General features: G+C 34.7%; 1 protein-coding gene across 1 annotated transcript; it reads left to right on the top strand.

Annotated features, from left to right (window-relative positions):
• Positions 1-1,634: 1,634 nt before the first annotated feature.
• Positions 1,635-15,463, top strand: LOC145558435 (flowering time control protein FPA-like). Its single transcript, XM_081619681.1, has 4 exons — positions 1,635-1,842; positions 1,978-2,343; positions 12,340-13,553; positions 13,889-15,463. The coding sequence occupies exons 1-4, from the start codon at positions 1,840-1,842 to the stop codon at positions 14,997-14,999; spliced, it is 2,694 nt and encodes an 897-aa protein (XP_081475807.1). The 5' UTR covers positions 1,635-1,839; the 3' UTR covers positions 15,000-15,463.
• The last annotated feature ends 455 nt before the right edge of the window (positions 15,464-15,918 follow it).

Raw genomic sequence — 15,918 nt, 5'->3', positions numbered from 1 at the left:
AAATATATCTAATGAATGACATGATATTTTCATAAAAAAAATTTAAAACTTATAATGTAAGAAAAACTGCACCCTATTTAAACATATATGTGAAATTTATGTCAAAAAATTTAAATAAAAAAATTGTTATAGATTAAGAAATCACAAGAAATATTTACAAAAAATCATGCATCGCACGGGCTTTTATCTAGTTTTGAGTAAAACAAAACTAAGGGCCTTTTCTGATTGACTGAACTGAACTGAACTAAACTAAACTGAACTGAACTGAACTGAGCTGAACTGAGCTGAACTGAACTGAACTGAACTGAACTGAACTTTGATATAGTGATCTTTGATTATTTATTGATTATTTATTACTATACATATGTGTATATACAAATGTACATATTAAAATATTTACGAAAAATATACTATATAATTATAAAATTTATGGAAAATATATTAAAAACTTGAAACCTCTAAACATTTTAAACACACATACTATTTAATTTAAAAATAAAATAATATTATGACAAAAGAACACAAAACACTTACATGTATCTAACCCATTTAAACCAATTTAAAAAAAAAATATTTAAAAAAAAAAAGAAAAGAAAAAAACACGAAAAGCTAACAGAGGCAATGACCCAACAGTCCAACACCCTAACCCACTCTCTTTAATGTTTTAATTAATACATGTATCTAACTAGTATCTAACCCCAAATTATTATTATTATTATTATTATTATTATTATTATTATTATTATGAGCTTAAAAGAATGAAATTTGGTTTTATATCATTAGCAATATCATTAGACATAAATTAAGAGCTTAACTGAACTGAACTGAACTGAACTGAACTGAGCTGAACTGAACTGAACTGAACTGATCTGAACTGAACTGAACTGAACTGAATTTCAACGGAAGAGAACAGGCCCTAATTGTGTGCATATAAATTTAATTACATAATTTAAAGCCAATTATTTAACAACTCCCAAAGTTTAACAAATTTTTAATCTTTCCCGGTTCATCACCATTGTCAACAATTTTTATCCAAAAGTACGAACTAGGTTCAGAATCAAACCTGTAATCGAGCAAATGCGAGTTTTTATTCTGCATTTGCTTTAGGGGTGTTCGCGGTGCGGTTTGGATGCTAAACCGGACCAAACCGCAAAAGTGCAGTTTGTAATTTTTTCTAACCGCACTTTTAAAAAATCCGCACCAAACTGCACCGCAAAATGCGGTGCGGTTTGAGGTTTAACAGTATTTTATTAAAATTATAATTATTCTTTTAAAAACAAAATATTTATTTTATAATTATTAGTTTATAATTCAAATATTAAACACTTTTTTTTTTAACCTTTAATTAACCAATTGTCAAATATTAGCTCATATATTTTAGTTCTTTTATAAATTTTTAATAAAATGTAATATAAAAACCGCAAACTACGTTAAAGTGCGATTTGGTCCAAATAATTTTGGAAACCGCACCAAATCGCACCGCAATTTTTAAACCGCAAACCGCGCCAAACCGCAAAATTGCGGTTTGGTTTGTGGTTTGGTGAGTCTCAACCGCACTCTGTCCAATTTGAAAATTTTTTTTCAATTTTTTTTTTAAAATTTTTGTGAAATAAAGAGACTGACTCAAATGCGCTACAAAGAAATTGGGGAAGAAATATCTTTCATTTTTTCTTAGTAGGCAAACCCTAAAAAACCCCTCTTTTTCACCGCAAACTTCACTTCGATTAATCTCATCTTCATTTCAATTCTCTCATTCATCCATTTCAATCAAATTCGTCTTCTTCAACTCTTCAAATTCACTGCAATTCTGGAACAAGCCTTCATCTTTCCTGCAAAACAATGGTGATTTTCTCTCTTCTTCTCTTTAATCTAGTTCATACTCATTTGTTTGATTACCATTTTAATGATTATATTTTGTGGGATTTTTGATTTGATTGTTAAACTTATTGATTTGATTGTGAACTTGTTGATTTATAGAGTGGGAGAGTTGGAAGGGAATATCATTCAAGGAGGGATCATCATACACAGCAGTACCATAGTCAGCGACACCATAATCATCATTCATCGTCTTCTTCTCGTTTCGACGAAAGCAAGCCTTCTCGTGGCAAGAATAATCCTCCTTCCCGGCATTTATGGGTTGGGAATTTGTCTCACCACATTAGCCAATCAACTCTTGCTGATCACTTCATTAGGTTCGGAGACCTCGAAAACATTGCCTGTCATCCCGGTCGGAGTTACGCCTTTGTCAATTATGTGAGGGAAGATGATGCAATTGCGGCTTTGAATTCGCTTCAGGGGTTTAGTCTTGCAGGCATGCCTCTTAGGATTGAATTTGCCAAGTCGGTTAGTTTCTTCTTTTGTCTACCCTTTATCGTTTTCGTCGTAATCTTGGTGATTCTATGCCAACATATCTGTGTCATACATTCTGCTTATGTACTTCATTTTGGAATTGAATGTATGGAGTTTTTCAAGTTGAAAAAGTTTAGTACATTTGAAATGCTGCTTATGAAAGTGGCTTGTTTCTTTTGCCTCGGAATGAAAAGGATACTTAATATGAATATGATCAGCAATTGAAGTATTCACTAAGAATTATAAGCTCATTACGAAAACCAGGCATGCCAGATGGATTTGCAGGTTGTAAAAACCATAGGGTTATCACTGGTGATCAAATATGGAAATGACTTTAAATTTAAGCGCGAAAGCTATAAAAAAACATAGGGTTATCATTGACGCTCAATCATGGAAATATATTTGATTATTAGCACGAAAAAGATGCACATAGGTGACGTCATAATCATAAGTGGATCTCAGGATTCTTTACATGTACAGCCAAAAGTGCTTGCTTGTGGCTGCCTTTCTGGACTTCCCTTCGTAAATATTAGGAAAATTCAATGTCCATTGAAACATGGATACAACTAGGCTATAAACATGGAAACAACTAGGTTGTATCAGTTTTCAAAATCAGCTGTTTCCACATGGAATAAAGTGTGGCATATGCACCATCAACTATTAGAGGGTGTAACAGATTGAGGAGATCCCTAGGGTTAATGACGTATATCAATAATAAACGCCTTAGATTAAATGCTTTACTTTTAATATGCAAAGTTATCGAAATCCGGTTGGAAGAAAACAAATTCTTAAATCGGAGGCAATTTCTGATGTGCAACGATAGTAAATAGATATTGACACACACGGAAACCCTATCTTTAATTTTACTGCGTCAACTATGACCTATCTTCAGCTTCAGCCGAAAAGAACTTCCATAACCCTTAATGAGAATCAGATAATCATGCTATAGCTTCCATATCTGAAGTAATTCTAAGAGCATAAACAGAGGAGACATCTTCTTGACCTCAATCTAACTAGTAACTACAAAAACAGGAAAAAAGAAAAGGGCTTTACTAGGATCTAAATTTTAAAAAATGACTTAAATACTATGAATATATTCAGCAAAAGACAAACAAGAGAATTTGTATATACAAAGAGATAGAATAGAGAAGACTACAAACAGGACTTAGAAATCAGCAGCAGAGTCTTAACAAAAATCTGAAGAGGATTTCAGCAAAATGATAAAAAATTCCGGCACAGCACAGAAGCACTTGAAAATACAAACTCTCAAGGCAGCAGGAAAAACTATTCTAGAAACTAGATTCAAAACCCCCAGCAAGATTCAAAAACAGTGCATATCAGAAATAACTATAAACAACATTGCAATAAAATTTTGATTGCTGGTTGAAAGTTCGTGTGAGGAAAATTATATTGATGGAAAATTGGCCTCTCACAGGGAGGAGCAATGATGGAAATGAAAATCTAAGCTAGGTCTATAAATGAGCCCAAGCTCTTTGTAAGAAAGAAAAACTTGAAGGGATTCTTGAGTGAAAACAGGAATTATCTGGAACAAATTTCATGAGTCATGATTGTACAGTGCTTTAGTGGTTCACAAATGATACAGCCCTTACTCAAATCATACTTGGTGGAACTGCTGCTGTCTTACATCTCTCATTCTCTCTTGGAAAAAAAATACGTTATTAGTATATAAAGTGGGAAGGTCTGATGATATAAGACAAGATATGCTCAAGTAATCTGGCTGTTACTAGTGCCTCATTATGACTGAATCTTATTACAATTCTCTTATAAACATTCGCAATAGCCAATTTGTGCCAAAGAGACGCTAAACGAACAATTTGATGCATTATCCAAACAAATTAGGTTTTATTGGTTGATAGTTAAATATCCAATGGTATCAATTAATTAATTGCAGAATCTAATTCATCATCACCAAGAATGAAATGACACTACACTAACATCAAACACTTTCCAAGCGCCTCAAAAGAACATTCACCATGAGTGAGTTGTATGACTATGTTTACTTCTTTTACTAATTGCAGAGGGGTAGCTTCCAAATAACATTTGGTTTGATTTACTATAACCAAATGTTACCACATACTAAAAAAAGCTTAGTTGTGGACTTATCCAATTTGGTTCATTATACTAAAAAGAGTTAAATAGTGGACTTATTTGAAGAAATTGAGACAACTAATATGCAGTGCAATATAAAATACTGAAATGAAATAGCACTTCTGCTGTCAATCTGTGGTGTCAGTTCCTTAAATTAAGAAGGTATTAACTTGATAATATAAAACCATGCAGCTGCTATTCCAACATTAATCAAGTTAAGGTGTATCTAATATGCTGTTTCCTAGTATCCTACTAGTCATTACAATGGCTTCTTTCCAGTTTCCACTATGCACCTTCTACGTTAAAGCTATGCATTGCTTTGCATAAAAACTAGTGTTGTGACTTTCCTTTACAATCCAAACTCCCAAAGTGTGTTAGTTATGTCATACGTTCTGGTTGTGAGTACATTCCCAAAAGGCAGGCATAAATGCGTAATGCTAAAACGTCTCAATAATTTCTATTGGGAATGCTGAAGTACTAGAATGGCACTGCAACAGAAATAAATGATTGCCTCACTCATTTTTCTGACTGTAGTGCACAATTTTTGATCAGTAACACAATAACAAGAGAATTTTATTTGGAAACTAAGACATAAAATCTGTACTTACAGGCTCACAGTAGCATATTTTTCAGCATCAATATGTATGAAGCATAGTTTCCGGGGTCATGTGTCATCTCTTCAGTTGCAACCTAAAGAGAAAAGATGTTTAAAGCATTAACTAATATCTGGGAATCACTGTATGAACTGTGAAGACCCATTTAGTAAAGCTTTTCCCTTGAGCAAAATTCCTATGCCTTCATATAACCTGTTGATAGGGGTCAACACTTGCTGAATGACTGATTTGACTTGCTGCCCTGTTAAGTTTGAGTCATAATATTGTGAGCTTGATTTGATAGCCATGGATGTCTTCGGAATTCAGCTATTAAGCCTCAAATCTATATTGTTAAAGGACTTACATCAAACGTTAGGTGTTCAATAGGATGAGTTTTATCATCCACTTTTAAGATGTAGCATTCTCATATTGTGTAATCCCAATACACCCATGATTACACATTGATGAGCATGTACCATGCCCTTTTATTAAGGAGGTCTAGTAATGCTGTCAAGGGTTTGTTATGAGCATTTGAAATGAATATCAGTGTCAGCCACTTTATTTTGCTACGTAATATTTAGGGGCTTTGCCTTTGTTCTCAAAACTATATAACATGCTGGTACCATTTTACATTACCCAAGAGATGGATAGCTGAGTAATCTGATGAAAAAGAACGCTATAATTTTCATCCTTTCCCCAATTTACACTGGAACGCTGGGTGCACCTCATAGCTACTGTGCATCTTTTAATTTCTGAAGAAAATGAAATTAATACTAGAGAGACAGATATAGAGTGTAAGAGAGCAGAATATGATGAATTGGAACTCTTAAGGAGCTCTTGAATACCACTACATGTTACCCCAAGTCAACAACTCTGCTGAATTTGGGCTTGAGGAATTATGTAAATGCATCTCCTGCCTGTTTCCATGAAGGGTATAGTAGATCACATTGTAAATACAAACTGCAAGAAGGAAGTTATCAGAGATATAGTATCATACTATCATCTTACTAAATAGGCAAAGGAACACAAATGAAAATAAGCAGGGCTACAGATGTTATATCTAGGATACTGGTCAATGCATACATATCATATTTTCTTTTCTCAGATCAATATCTGAGAAAGCAAATGGAAGAAAACTCTGCTTGATTCATCCTCACATAAAGGGAAGTCGGTTGCAGTTTAGCTTCTGTCTATTTTTTTTTCTTTAGATTAAAGAGATCTGCCTTATACGAGAAAGGTTTAGTGTACAAAACCATTTATGGTTTCCCCTATTCTTCTGAATATTTATATGAGAAGTTTTATTGGTAGAACCCCCTACCTATGGCAATAAAGGTGAATAGTAGATCATATAGTCACAGGAACAAACTACACCTACACTGGCAAACTTATTTTAGAGACTCTAAGTGATTGTTTGGTTAACAAAACTGAACATGGAAAGTGGGACTTCCTAGGAAATGCAAGGTAGGTGAGTTGTTTGGTTGGCAAAAAAATTGTGAAATGGGAGAGTATTCCTAATAATTTCCACTTTCCACAAAATTTAGGAATTTGCTAACCTAGTCTCCCCTAGGTAAGTAGAAATTTCTATGGGAAGTTCCCCATTTCTCATCAAACAACTTTAGAAAATTCCTATGAAAATGGTTATGAAGTTTATTTTCCATCAATTTAAACTTATGGGAACTTCCACTTCTTTTGTAAACCAAACAACCACTTGAGATTTTTATTTAACCAAATATATCAGGTGATGTCTTGAAAAGAATTTTGCAACTATAATGTCTCTTACCTTAATCAATTCAGCATCTTTCTTGTAGGTGTTATATCTGTATAACCTGTGATATTGCTGTGCGTTATAGTGTGATTATGAGCTGCCATTTGAACTTGAAGCCACTCTTATGTTATCATTATTCCACAACTGTGTATGTGTTACTTGTGCACAAAAGTTCTGGCATATATATTGACTGAATGTTACCTTGTCTTCATTGAATTGTAGTTTGATTTTTGATAGTCTTTCTTTGGAAGAAAAAAGTAATTTTGTCTTGAAATTAGAGATGGGTGTTGGAACAAAGCATTTATGGTTTCTCTATTCTAAAACACATGTCCACATAACTTAGGCATTATTTTGTTTGGAGAAGCTCTCTTCAAGATTTATTTTTAATTTTTTATTATATATTTTGTATTAAGAGGATATGTCAAAAAGACCTTTTAGATAACACTTTTGACGAGAAACAACCTTATAAAAATTTTCTGGCAAGTTCAGACCTTATTCCATTTTTTTTTCTCAAACTACAACCTTACCTTACTTTTCGATGTTTACCGACGAATTTCAAGTGTTGACCAGCATGTGCCATTCACATGAGCCTTATTTCTTTTACTTGCATCCCTTTCCCTCCCAACTTTGATTGATTCTATGTCTCTCTTCAATAGAGACTTGGAAGTCCTAAATTCACTTGAATTCTCCATTGATCTTTCAATTTGAATGTTGCCCATCTTAATTGAACCCATATTGTCCAAGGTAATGCATGTTTCCACCTCTTAAATTTTTGCAATTGTATGAGAATCAGGGTTCATGTCTCTAAACTTTTTTAATGAAAGAAGGGGAAGCAATGAGTAGATGAAAAGTTGCTTAAATCCTAGCATTTTCAAATGTCTTTGTTTGAAACATACTTGTCTTTGCCCACAAAATGGGATACATACCCCCAAACACCCCCTGTCTTTGTTTGAAACATACTTGTCTTTGTCCACAAAATGGGATACATACCCCTAAACACCCCTCTGCCCTTTTTTTTTTTATCGGTTGTATTTTATTTTACTTGATTTGGATTTGTTTTCCAATTTGATATGTTTTTTGATAAAAAAAAATTATCCAATTGAGAATTGATGGAGGATAATGTGAATTTGAAAAGAGGAAGCAAAGAAGATGTTTTTTTTGATAATTTTAAGAGGAGATTAAAGCTAATACTTCAATTGAAGAATTTCATTAAGATAAAAAAAACTAAACCAATTCAAGATGAGGTTCAATGGTGTATGTTGTTCGCGGATGATATCGTATTGGTGGAAGAAAATAATGATATGGGGTTAATGCCAAGTTGGAGCAATGGAGACAATGGTTGGAATCTAGAGGGTTTAAGCTAAGTCGGAGTAAGACTGAATATTTAGTTTGTCGTTTTGGTACTCAGTGGGGGGACAAACAATGAAGTGGTGAGTTTGGATGGAAAGGATTTGACTATGAGTGAATGTCTTAAGTATCTTGGGTCGATCATCCACAAGAATGGTGACATTGATCGAGACTTGGCCAATAGGATTAAGTTAGGGTGGCTTAAATGGAGAGCGGCCACGGGAGTGTTATGTGACCGAAGCATACAGTTGAAGGGAAAATTCTATAGGACTGTCATAAGACCAGTGTTGCTCTATGGTACAGAATGTTGGGCTTCTAAGAAGGAGCACATTATAAAGATGGAGGTTACGGAAATGCGCATGTTAAGATAGATGTGTGGGAGGGAACACTCTAATAGATAGAATCAGAAATGAGGTTATTCGCAAGAAAGTATGTCTGGCAAGCATTGCAGATAAACTAAGAGAAAACCGTCTACGTTGGTTTGGGCATGTAAGACGGAGACCCGAGGGTGCCTCAGTTAGAAGAGTTTAAGAGTGGGACCATGGAGGGCTTAAATGAGGGAGAGGGAGACTGAAAATGACTTGGTTGGAAGGAGTTAGGAAGGATATGAGGTTTATATATTTGCATGAGGATGAAGCATCGGACCATAAGAGATGGAGGAGGAAGATTTATGTCGATGACTACACGAAATAATCAAATTTGGTTCATGTTAGCCGACCCCACTTATGGGATTAAGGCTTTGATTGATTGATTGATATTATAAATAAGAATCGAATTCATACTTTAGTTGAAGAATTGTTGTATTGGCAATTAATGGAGAAATGGATGAACAAGATAGAGTGGAAATAGAAGAAAGATAGGGTGGAAATAGAATTTTTGAAGGTCATGTGACTTGCACATGCGGGCCAATGTCTGAAATTGGCCGGTTAGTGTCGGAAAGTAAGGTAAGGTTGTAAACTTGTAATGTTGTATTTTGCGAAAAATTAAAAAAAAAATAAAAAATAAAAAAATTGAAGGTCAGAAGTTGTCAGAAAATTTTAACAAAGGTTTTTCTCACAAAAGGTTATTTTTGAAAGGTTTGTTTTGACAAATTTTCCCTATTTTTAGTATTTTTATAAATTTAATTATAAGTCTAGATACAAGCATATGCTTTTTATCTTTTAATCTATGGGTTTATGATTATATGGTGACATGCCTGACTGGTAATTCAATTGCTAGATATGAATTTCATACCTATATTTTTTAGTGTCAAGGCTAGTTCAGGTACTTGAAATGAAGAATCTTGTATCATGTTACTGTTTTTGAATGACTTTTCTTATTTTATGATGTATGGCAGATTGGCAGTTATGTGATCTGAATTAGTGTGGTTATGTTAATATACATTGCAACTTTGTAAGACCTTTTTTGTAACTCGCTTACATTGTAGTTTATCATTGGCAAACAGTGCCTGAATTCCTTGTTCTAGTTTCTTTAATACAAGCATTGCTCATTAGGAGTTGGATAATACTTGATATTCTTTTATCTCATATTTGTTTGATGATGACACTTGTTATTCTTTTATCTTATATTAGTTTGAACATTAGACCACCTAATGTTGCCGTGTCATTTAATTGTTAAAGCTTGCTTTGGTAGAAACTTACTTACACTAGTTCCTTATGCCCTTGTGGAGTATTGGAATAGAAAAATAAGGGTCTTTTTGATGTGAAATGGACAAATTTTGTATTTGGCATGCTGAAAGTTAAGTGAAAGATTTTGTTGCCACAAGTATTGAGACTTTTACTCATGAATTTTTTCCCCTGTTTTTCTCTCTTTTTTTAATTTGTTTTATATGTTTTATTTTTTAGTGTTTATATTTATGTTAGATGTTGGGGTGGAGTATTTTGCTAGTGGGAGTGGGGTTAATGAGGCAATTTGATACACATAATTTAAGTCTAAGATATGAGGATTACAAAACGGATTAAATTTCTGTATATATAAATAGTAGCTTATGTAATTGTTGACTTACCTTAGAATGAGTTTTGGACCTTGGAATGCTTGAATTACCAATTTCCCTATATTCATTTTATTTCATAAGGGTGAAGACCCTTCTGTTTCTCTTTTATCAGGTCTTCCCTGGTTTTGATTTGTTTATTTGTTTCTTTGGGTTGGCAATATGTAGCTGCTCAACTGTTTTATGATTAGATTAAAATTCGTTGTCTGGATTAATCACTTTATCTTAAAGATATCATATGAAGAACTTTTGGTGCCTATAGCAAAGGGCTGAAGAACGGGGTTGCATATCGATCTGTCCCAGCTTGATTGATTTATATATCCTCATATTACCTCTATTAACATTTACTTGCAACTTTGGGGTATTATTTGAGAGACATAAAATATTCCAAAGTTGCAAGTAAATGTTAACGGAGGTAGTATTATATTTCTCTTGTCTAGATCTTCACTGAGGGTGTGCTCTTTTCATTTGAAATCAATTTATCTGAAAATACTTGAACTTATTTTTCAAGGTAATAACTACACTGAATGAATAATATTAATGTTAGACAAGGAGTAGTGGTGGAGGCATAATTTGTTATCTTTTATTAAATCTGTTTGGGGTAAATAGTGAATGTCTTTGTTTGTTGGCACTTTTGCATGCTTATCCTTTGACTTCACGTGTCTTGAATATTGTGTGTTCAACCGTTGTCATTGACTTTCATGCAATGATTATTGGATGTTTCGTCAAGGGTGTAATATACTGTCAACTGTGAGACACTATGTGCATTTAGTTTGTTGATAAAAATTTATAGATGTAGTGAAGGAAGTTTAGAAGCTGCATCAGCTGAATTCAATTATTGAGTACATTGTGAAAGTTGTAAAGATAAAGGTGATTCTTGCTGCAAATTTATTTTACACTCATGGAATTTTTTCCTGATTTGATGTAAGCATTATTTCATAAAAACATCAAGCTTTCAACTGGGCTATTTGCATAGAATGGCTTCTGAAGCCTTGCTCAAAAAGCATAGGATACTGCTTAGTAACATGCCAATATTTATCCGTAAGTTGTTGCTTATGGATAATCATTGTCAAGTTATTCATCTTGGTTCTTGGTTATCTTCTTTTGATATTGGTCAAGTTAAAAGGGGTGGGAATAATGGTTGTGCATTATGTTGCTTAAAGGGTTGTGAATGTTGGAAATGAGATTGTATTTACTGAAAATTTGCCTCAAAGTATATTTCTTTGGTAGATATCGCTTTGATTTACTAATATGTAACATTTCAAAAATAGAAATAGAAAAAGAAAAAAAAATAGGGCCTGTTACCACACCTAAGCATACATCTATTTCTTTTTTCTTTTTTTTTTTTTTTTTTTTTTTTTGCATCTCATCCAAAACCAAACTTGTGATGCGAAGTGTTTTCGGTATTTGCTGTGTTCTTTTGCTAACATCTGGATGTCTTTGCAGTGTATGGTTCTTTTTACAATTCTGTAAATGATGTATCTTAGTTTTTTTAATGGTGTAATAATTTACCTAAAATCTGTGTACCTATAATGTCTGGAGAACGCACATCCTGACAATAATTTTGGATATCTAATGCTATACGTGGAGGAAATTCTGTGTATGGACATAAGTACATGTGTACTTGTGTTAGTTGTGTGGCTTTATCTTTATGTGCCTGTGTAAAGGTGCTGTCTGTTTATGTACCTATATGGGCATCTACGATTATATGTCTTGGATGATTTAGGTCTGTATTCTAGTTGATTTTCTTAGGTGCGTGATTAGGTTGATTTCTTTGCAACTGGTAAGATAACTAACCATAGAGTCATGGTGCATACAATCTTTGTGTGCTAGATGATTTTCTGGATATATTTTTGTAAGAAAGTGAGCAATTGTTTCTAAGATTTATTGGGTTTCTAAGTAAGAATATGAACATTCTATGATTGACTGGATATTTGGAGACATGAATAATGAACATTGGGAGGGTGATTCTTTGTCAATTCCTTTGTTAGTGTCTAAGACAGATGCAACTTGTTTAACTTATATAAATGTGGTGAAAGATAATATTTTGTTGAAATTATTGGAACTCTCCTTTGAGGCTGTTCAATCATGCAATCCTGTTATTGTAACTTGTTCCAGATTGCTGATTGTTAGCTTATTGCAATGTTTTCTTGCATACAATTTAATTTATAGATTCTGAATCCCAGGACAAGTCATCTGCTCCTCCACGTGATGAGTTGTACTTGCAACATCGAGATGAGCTGCAACCTCGAAACAGAAGTTCAGCATTCTCACCAAGGGAATCCAGAAAGCGTCCTGCTAGTCCTGATGCATACTATCCAGATAGTCCAAGGAGAAATGAACGTGGCTCAGACCATCCAACTGAAATTTTATGGATAGGCTTTCCATCATGCTTGAAAGTGGATGAAGCGATATTAAGGAAGGCCTTTTCTCCATTTGGAGATATTGACAAGATAACTGCATTCCCAGGTCGTACATATGCATTTGTCCAGTTCAGGAATCTAGCATCAGCTTGCAGGGCTAAAGAAACTCTCCAAGGAAAATTGTTTGGAAATCCACGTGTGCATATATCTTTTGCTAGGAAAGATCATTCTTCTTCTGCTGGTGGGAGGCGAAGTCTGGGGCCTAATGTTCCTCCTCCACATTCTAAGTCCTTTAATCAGATTGGATCTTCTGATAACTTACGCACTAATAGAAATGTCAGAGAACCTGAAGATCCAAGCATTAGGGTCCCCCATCACCCGAACATGGAATATGAAGATCGCTTCAGGAGGCTGGAGTCTCCATGGGCTCATACTGGTGGTTCGTATGAAGACAGAAGATTTCATGAACTTGGACCAGATATAGGTCCACCACAAGGGCGGCAGGAATATGGTAGGAGTCCTTTTAGAGATGGAAGTGATCAATATCATGACTTTTCTCCGCGAAACCTGAGAAGAAAAAGTCCATTTCCAGAAGATCTAAGGGACTTGCCAGAGGATACTTATAACTATCACAGAGGAAAGAAATTGAAAATTGATTCCTTTCCGCACGAGGAGCTTCCTGAATATCCTTTGCATAATGTAAGCCAGGATAAGCATGTTTTCCCTGGATTAGTTCCTGAATTTTCTTTGTCAGACGAGTCCGGGCATCCTATTCCGTATAGAAGACTGCCAGAGAATCCTCCAAACGTAAATCGATCTTTAGGGGATAAGCGTGACAATTGGGGATCATCTCATGATACTTTCCGGTCACTTCCTCCAAATTCATCATCAGTTCCAGCTGAGTGGAAAAGAACCACCTCTGAGTTGCATCAGCGAGGAACGAAGGAATGGAAATGGGAGGGTACTATAGCAAAGGGTGGAACTCCTGTCTGCCAAGCTCGTTGCTTTCCAGTAGGAAAAATCATGGATTTCTTCTTGTTAGTACAAACCTTTCCTCATGACTTCCTAAAGTTACCTGTTTAAGCTAGTACTGTGCTTTGATCACTTCCATTTTATTTAAAAAAATAATAAGAAAAGTAAATGGGAGGGGGAGGGGCCAAAGGGGGTGAAGTATCACTAAAATGTGGGATTTCTCACTGGTTCAATTAGATTAGCAGTATGATTATACAATAATAGCACAATGCATATTACAGCACACCATTAGCACGAATAAAAATTAAAAGCGTGAAAAGGTTTTATGTTCATTACATGTTATTTCCTCTCCATGCACCTTCATTTTCTTGGTAGCTCAGTGACAACTCTTCTTTTGCAGGCCAGAGTTCCTAGATTGCACTGCACGGACTGGACTTGATATGCTTTCTAAGCATTATTATCAGGCTGCCTGCTCCTGGGTTGTCTTTTTCGTCCCTGCCAGTGATGGAGATATGGTATATTATAATGAATTTATGCATTATCTGGAAGAGAAGCAACGGGCAGCAGTTGCTAAGTTGGATGATAGGAACACCTTGTTTCTTGTCCCCCCTTCAGATTTCTCTGAGAACGTATTAAAAATACCTGGGAAGCTAAGTATATCTGGTGTCGTTTTAAGTTTAGAACCATCTAGTCCTACCTTGGCTTCTCATCCTCTAGAGAATGAGATGAAAAATAGAGATGCCGTTTATTCACATGCTGATACATCATACAGCAAATTGCAATTGTCAGGTCCCTCTCTTATACCTTCAGACGTTGATCGTGCATCTTTACAAGGAAATAGCAAAGCTTCAGCTCCATCACCATTCCCATCTTATGATCATGGAAGCGGAAGCATCCCTTATCACATGGAAAGCAGACACAACTTCCAACCTGGTTACACCATTCCTGTTTCTGAAGGATATAATAATTCCAATTCTGGTAGGGGTGGTACAGAGTTTAGCAGGGTTATTTATGATGCTGGTACCGAATATTCTGATGGTAGCAGGTCGTCTCTTCATGAACAAAAATTTCCATCATCTGTACCTTCTTTGCCTCTGGGTGGTTTTCAACAAGAGCAGCATGCTGATGTCTCTCTGCGGGGGCAGCTACAAAGGCAAACTACAAACCGCTCTCCTCCAGCTGCTGATGTTTATAGATCATCTGGCTTTGGGAATCAACATGAAAGTCTGTCAAGAGTTCCCCCAAGATATAATGCTTCACAAACAGCAAATCAGGTCTCTTCTGACATGTCACCATCTCCGTTTAGTCAGCTGCAGCAGCAACCAGTGCAAGCAGAGACCGTGCGGGCATTCGCTCATGCTGGTCCCGTGGCAACACAGGGGAATCAAGAGATTGTGAACACAGGTAATGCACAAGATGATGGTGAAGCTGATCCTCAGAAACGACTGCAAGCAACTTTGCAACTTGCTGCAGCTTTGCTTCAGCAAATCCAACAAGGAAAGGCACCTTAATTGGTTGAGATGTTAGGAGTTGAATTTCAGAATCCTCCACTCTCCCTTCTACCCCAAAATAGCGAAAACGATAAACTTAGAATTTTTTTAAAAAAATTTCTGATAATTTTGGAAGTGAAGTTCTGGTTGCACCATGCAGGTGAACATGATGATGCACTGTACTTAAAAAAAAAAAAAAAAAAAAAAGGTTTTCAATTAAAATTTACCTTTAAATGAGGGATTTACTTTCACTCTTAACTAACATAAAAATATTTAATCACCAAATAATCTACCTTTAAGCCCTAAAGCATGAACAATGGAAAGTATAGATATATCCTTTCCATTTTTTCTCTCCTTTCCTCCATTTGACATATCATACTAACTCTCCTCCACATCACTATTCACTATCTCAATTCTTTTTCACATTTTTTTTCCAACATATTCTTTCCCATTCTCTCTTTTACTTACATCTACCTCACATTTATTTTTCTTTGATCAATAACATCTTTAATCATCAATAAGGGTATTTTTTTTCACCTTATTATACATTAACTAACTTATTTGAACTTATCTGAGCTTATTATACTTTATTAAACTTATTCAACCTTATTGAACTTATTAGATCTTGTTGAACTTATTCAAATTTATTAGACCTCATTGAACTTATTAGAACTTTTTGAATCTTATCAAAACTTATTGGACCTTAGTAGACCTTATTATTAGACTTGATAAGAACTTATAGGAGCTTATTAGATCTTGTTTAACTTATTGGAACTTATGAGACCTTATTTAACTTATTGAAACTTATTAAATTTTATTGAACTTATTAGACTTTATTTAACTTATTAGACCTTATTAAACTTATTGGAATTATCTGAACTGATTTGAACTTATTAGACCTAAAACTTATTTTTATAAGGTGAAGAGAACAAACCCTAAG

Source organism: Chenopodium album, chromosome 9 (assembly GCF_948465745.1).
Source record: "Chenopodium album chromosome 9, dcCheAlbu1.1, whole genome shotgun sequence".
In the NCBI taxonomy this organism is placed as follows: domain Eukaryota; kingdom Viridiplantae; phylum Streptophyta; class Magnoliopsida; order Caryophyllales; family Amaranthaceae; genus Chenopodium; species Chenopodium album.
The sequence above is the reverse complement of the archived record's forward strand: the minus strand, read 5'-3'. Positions and strand labels throughout refer to the sequence as shown.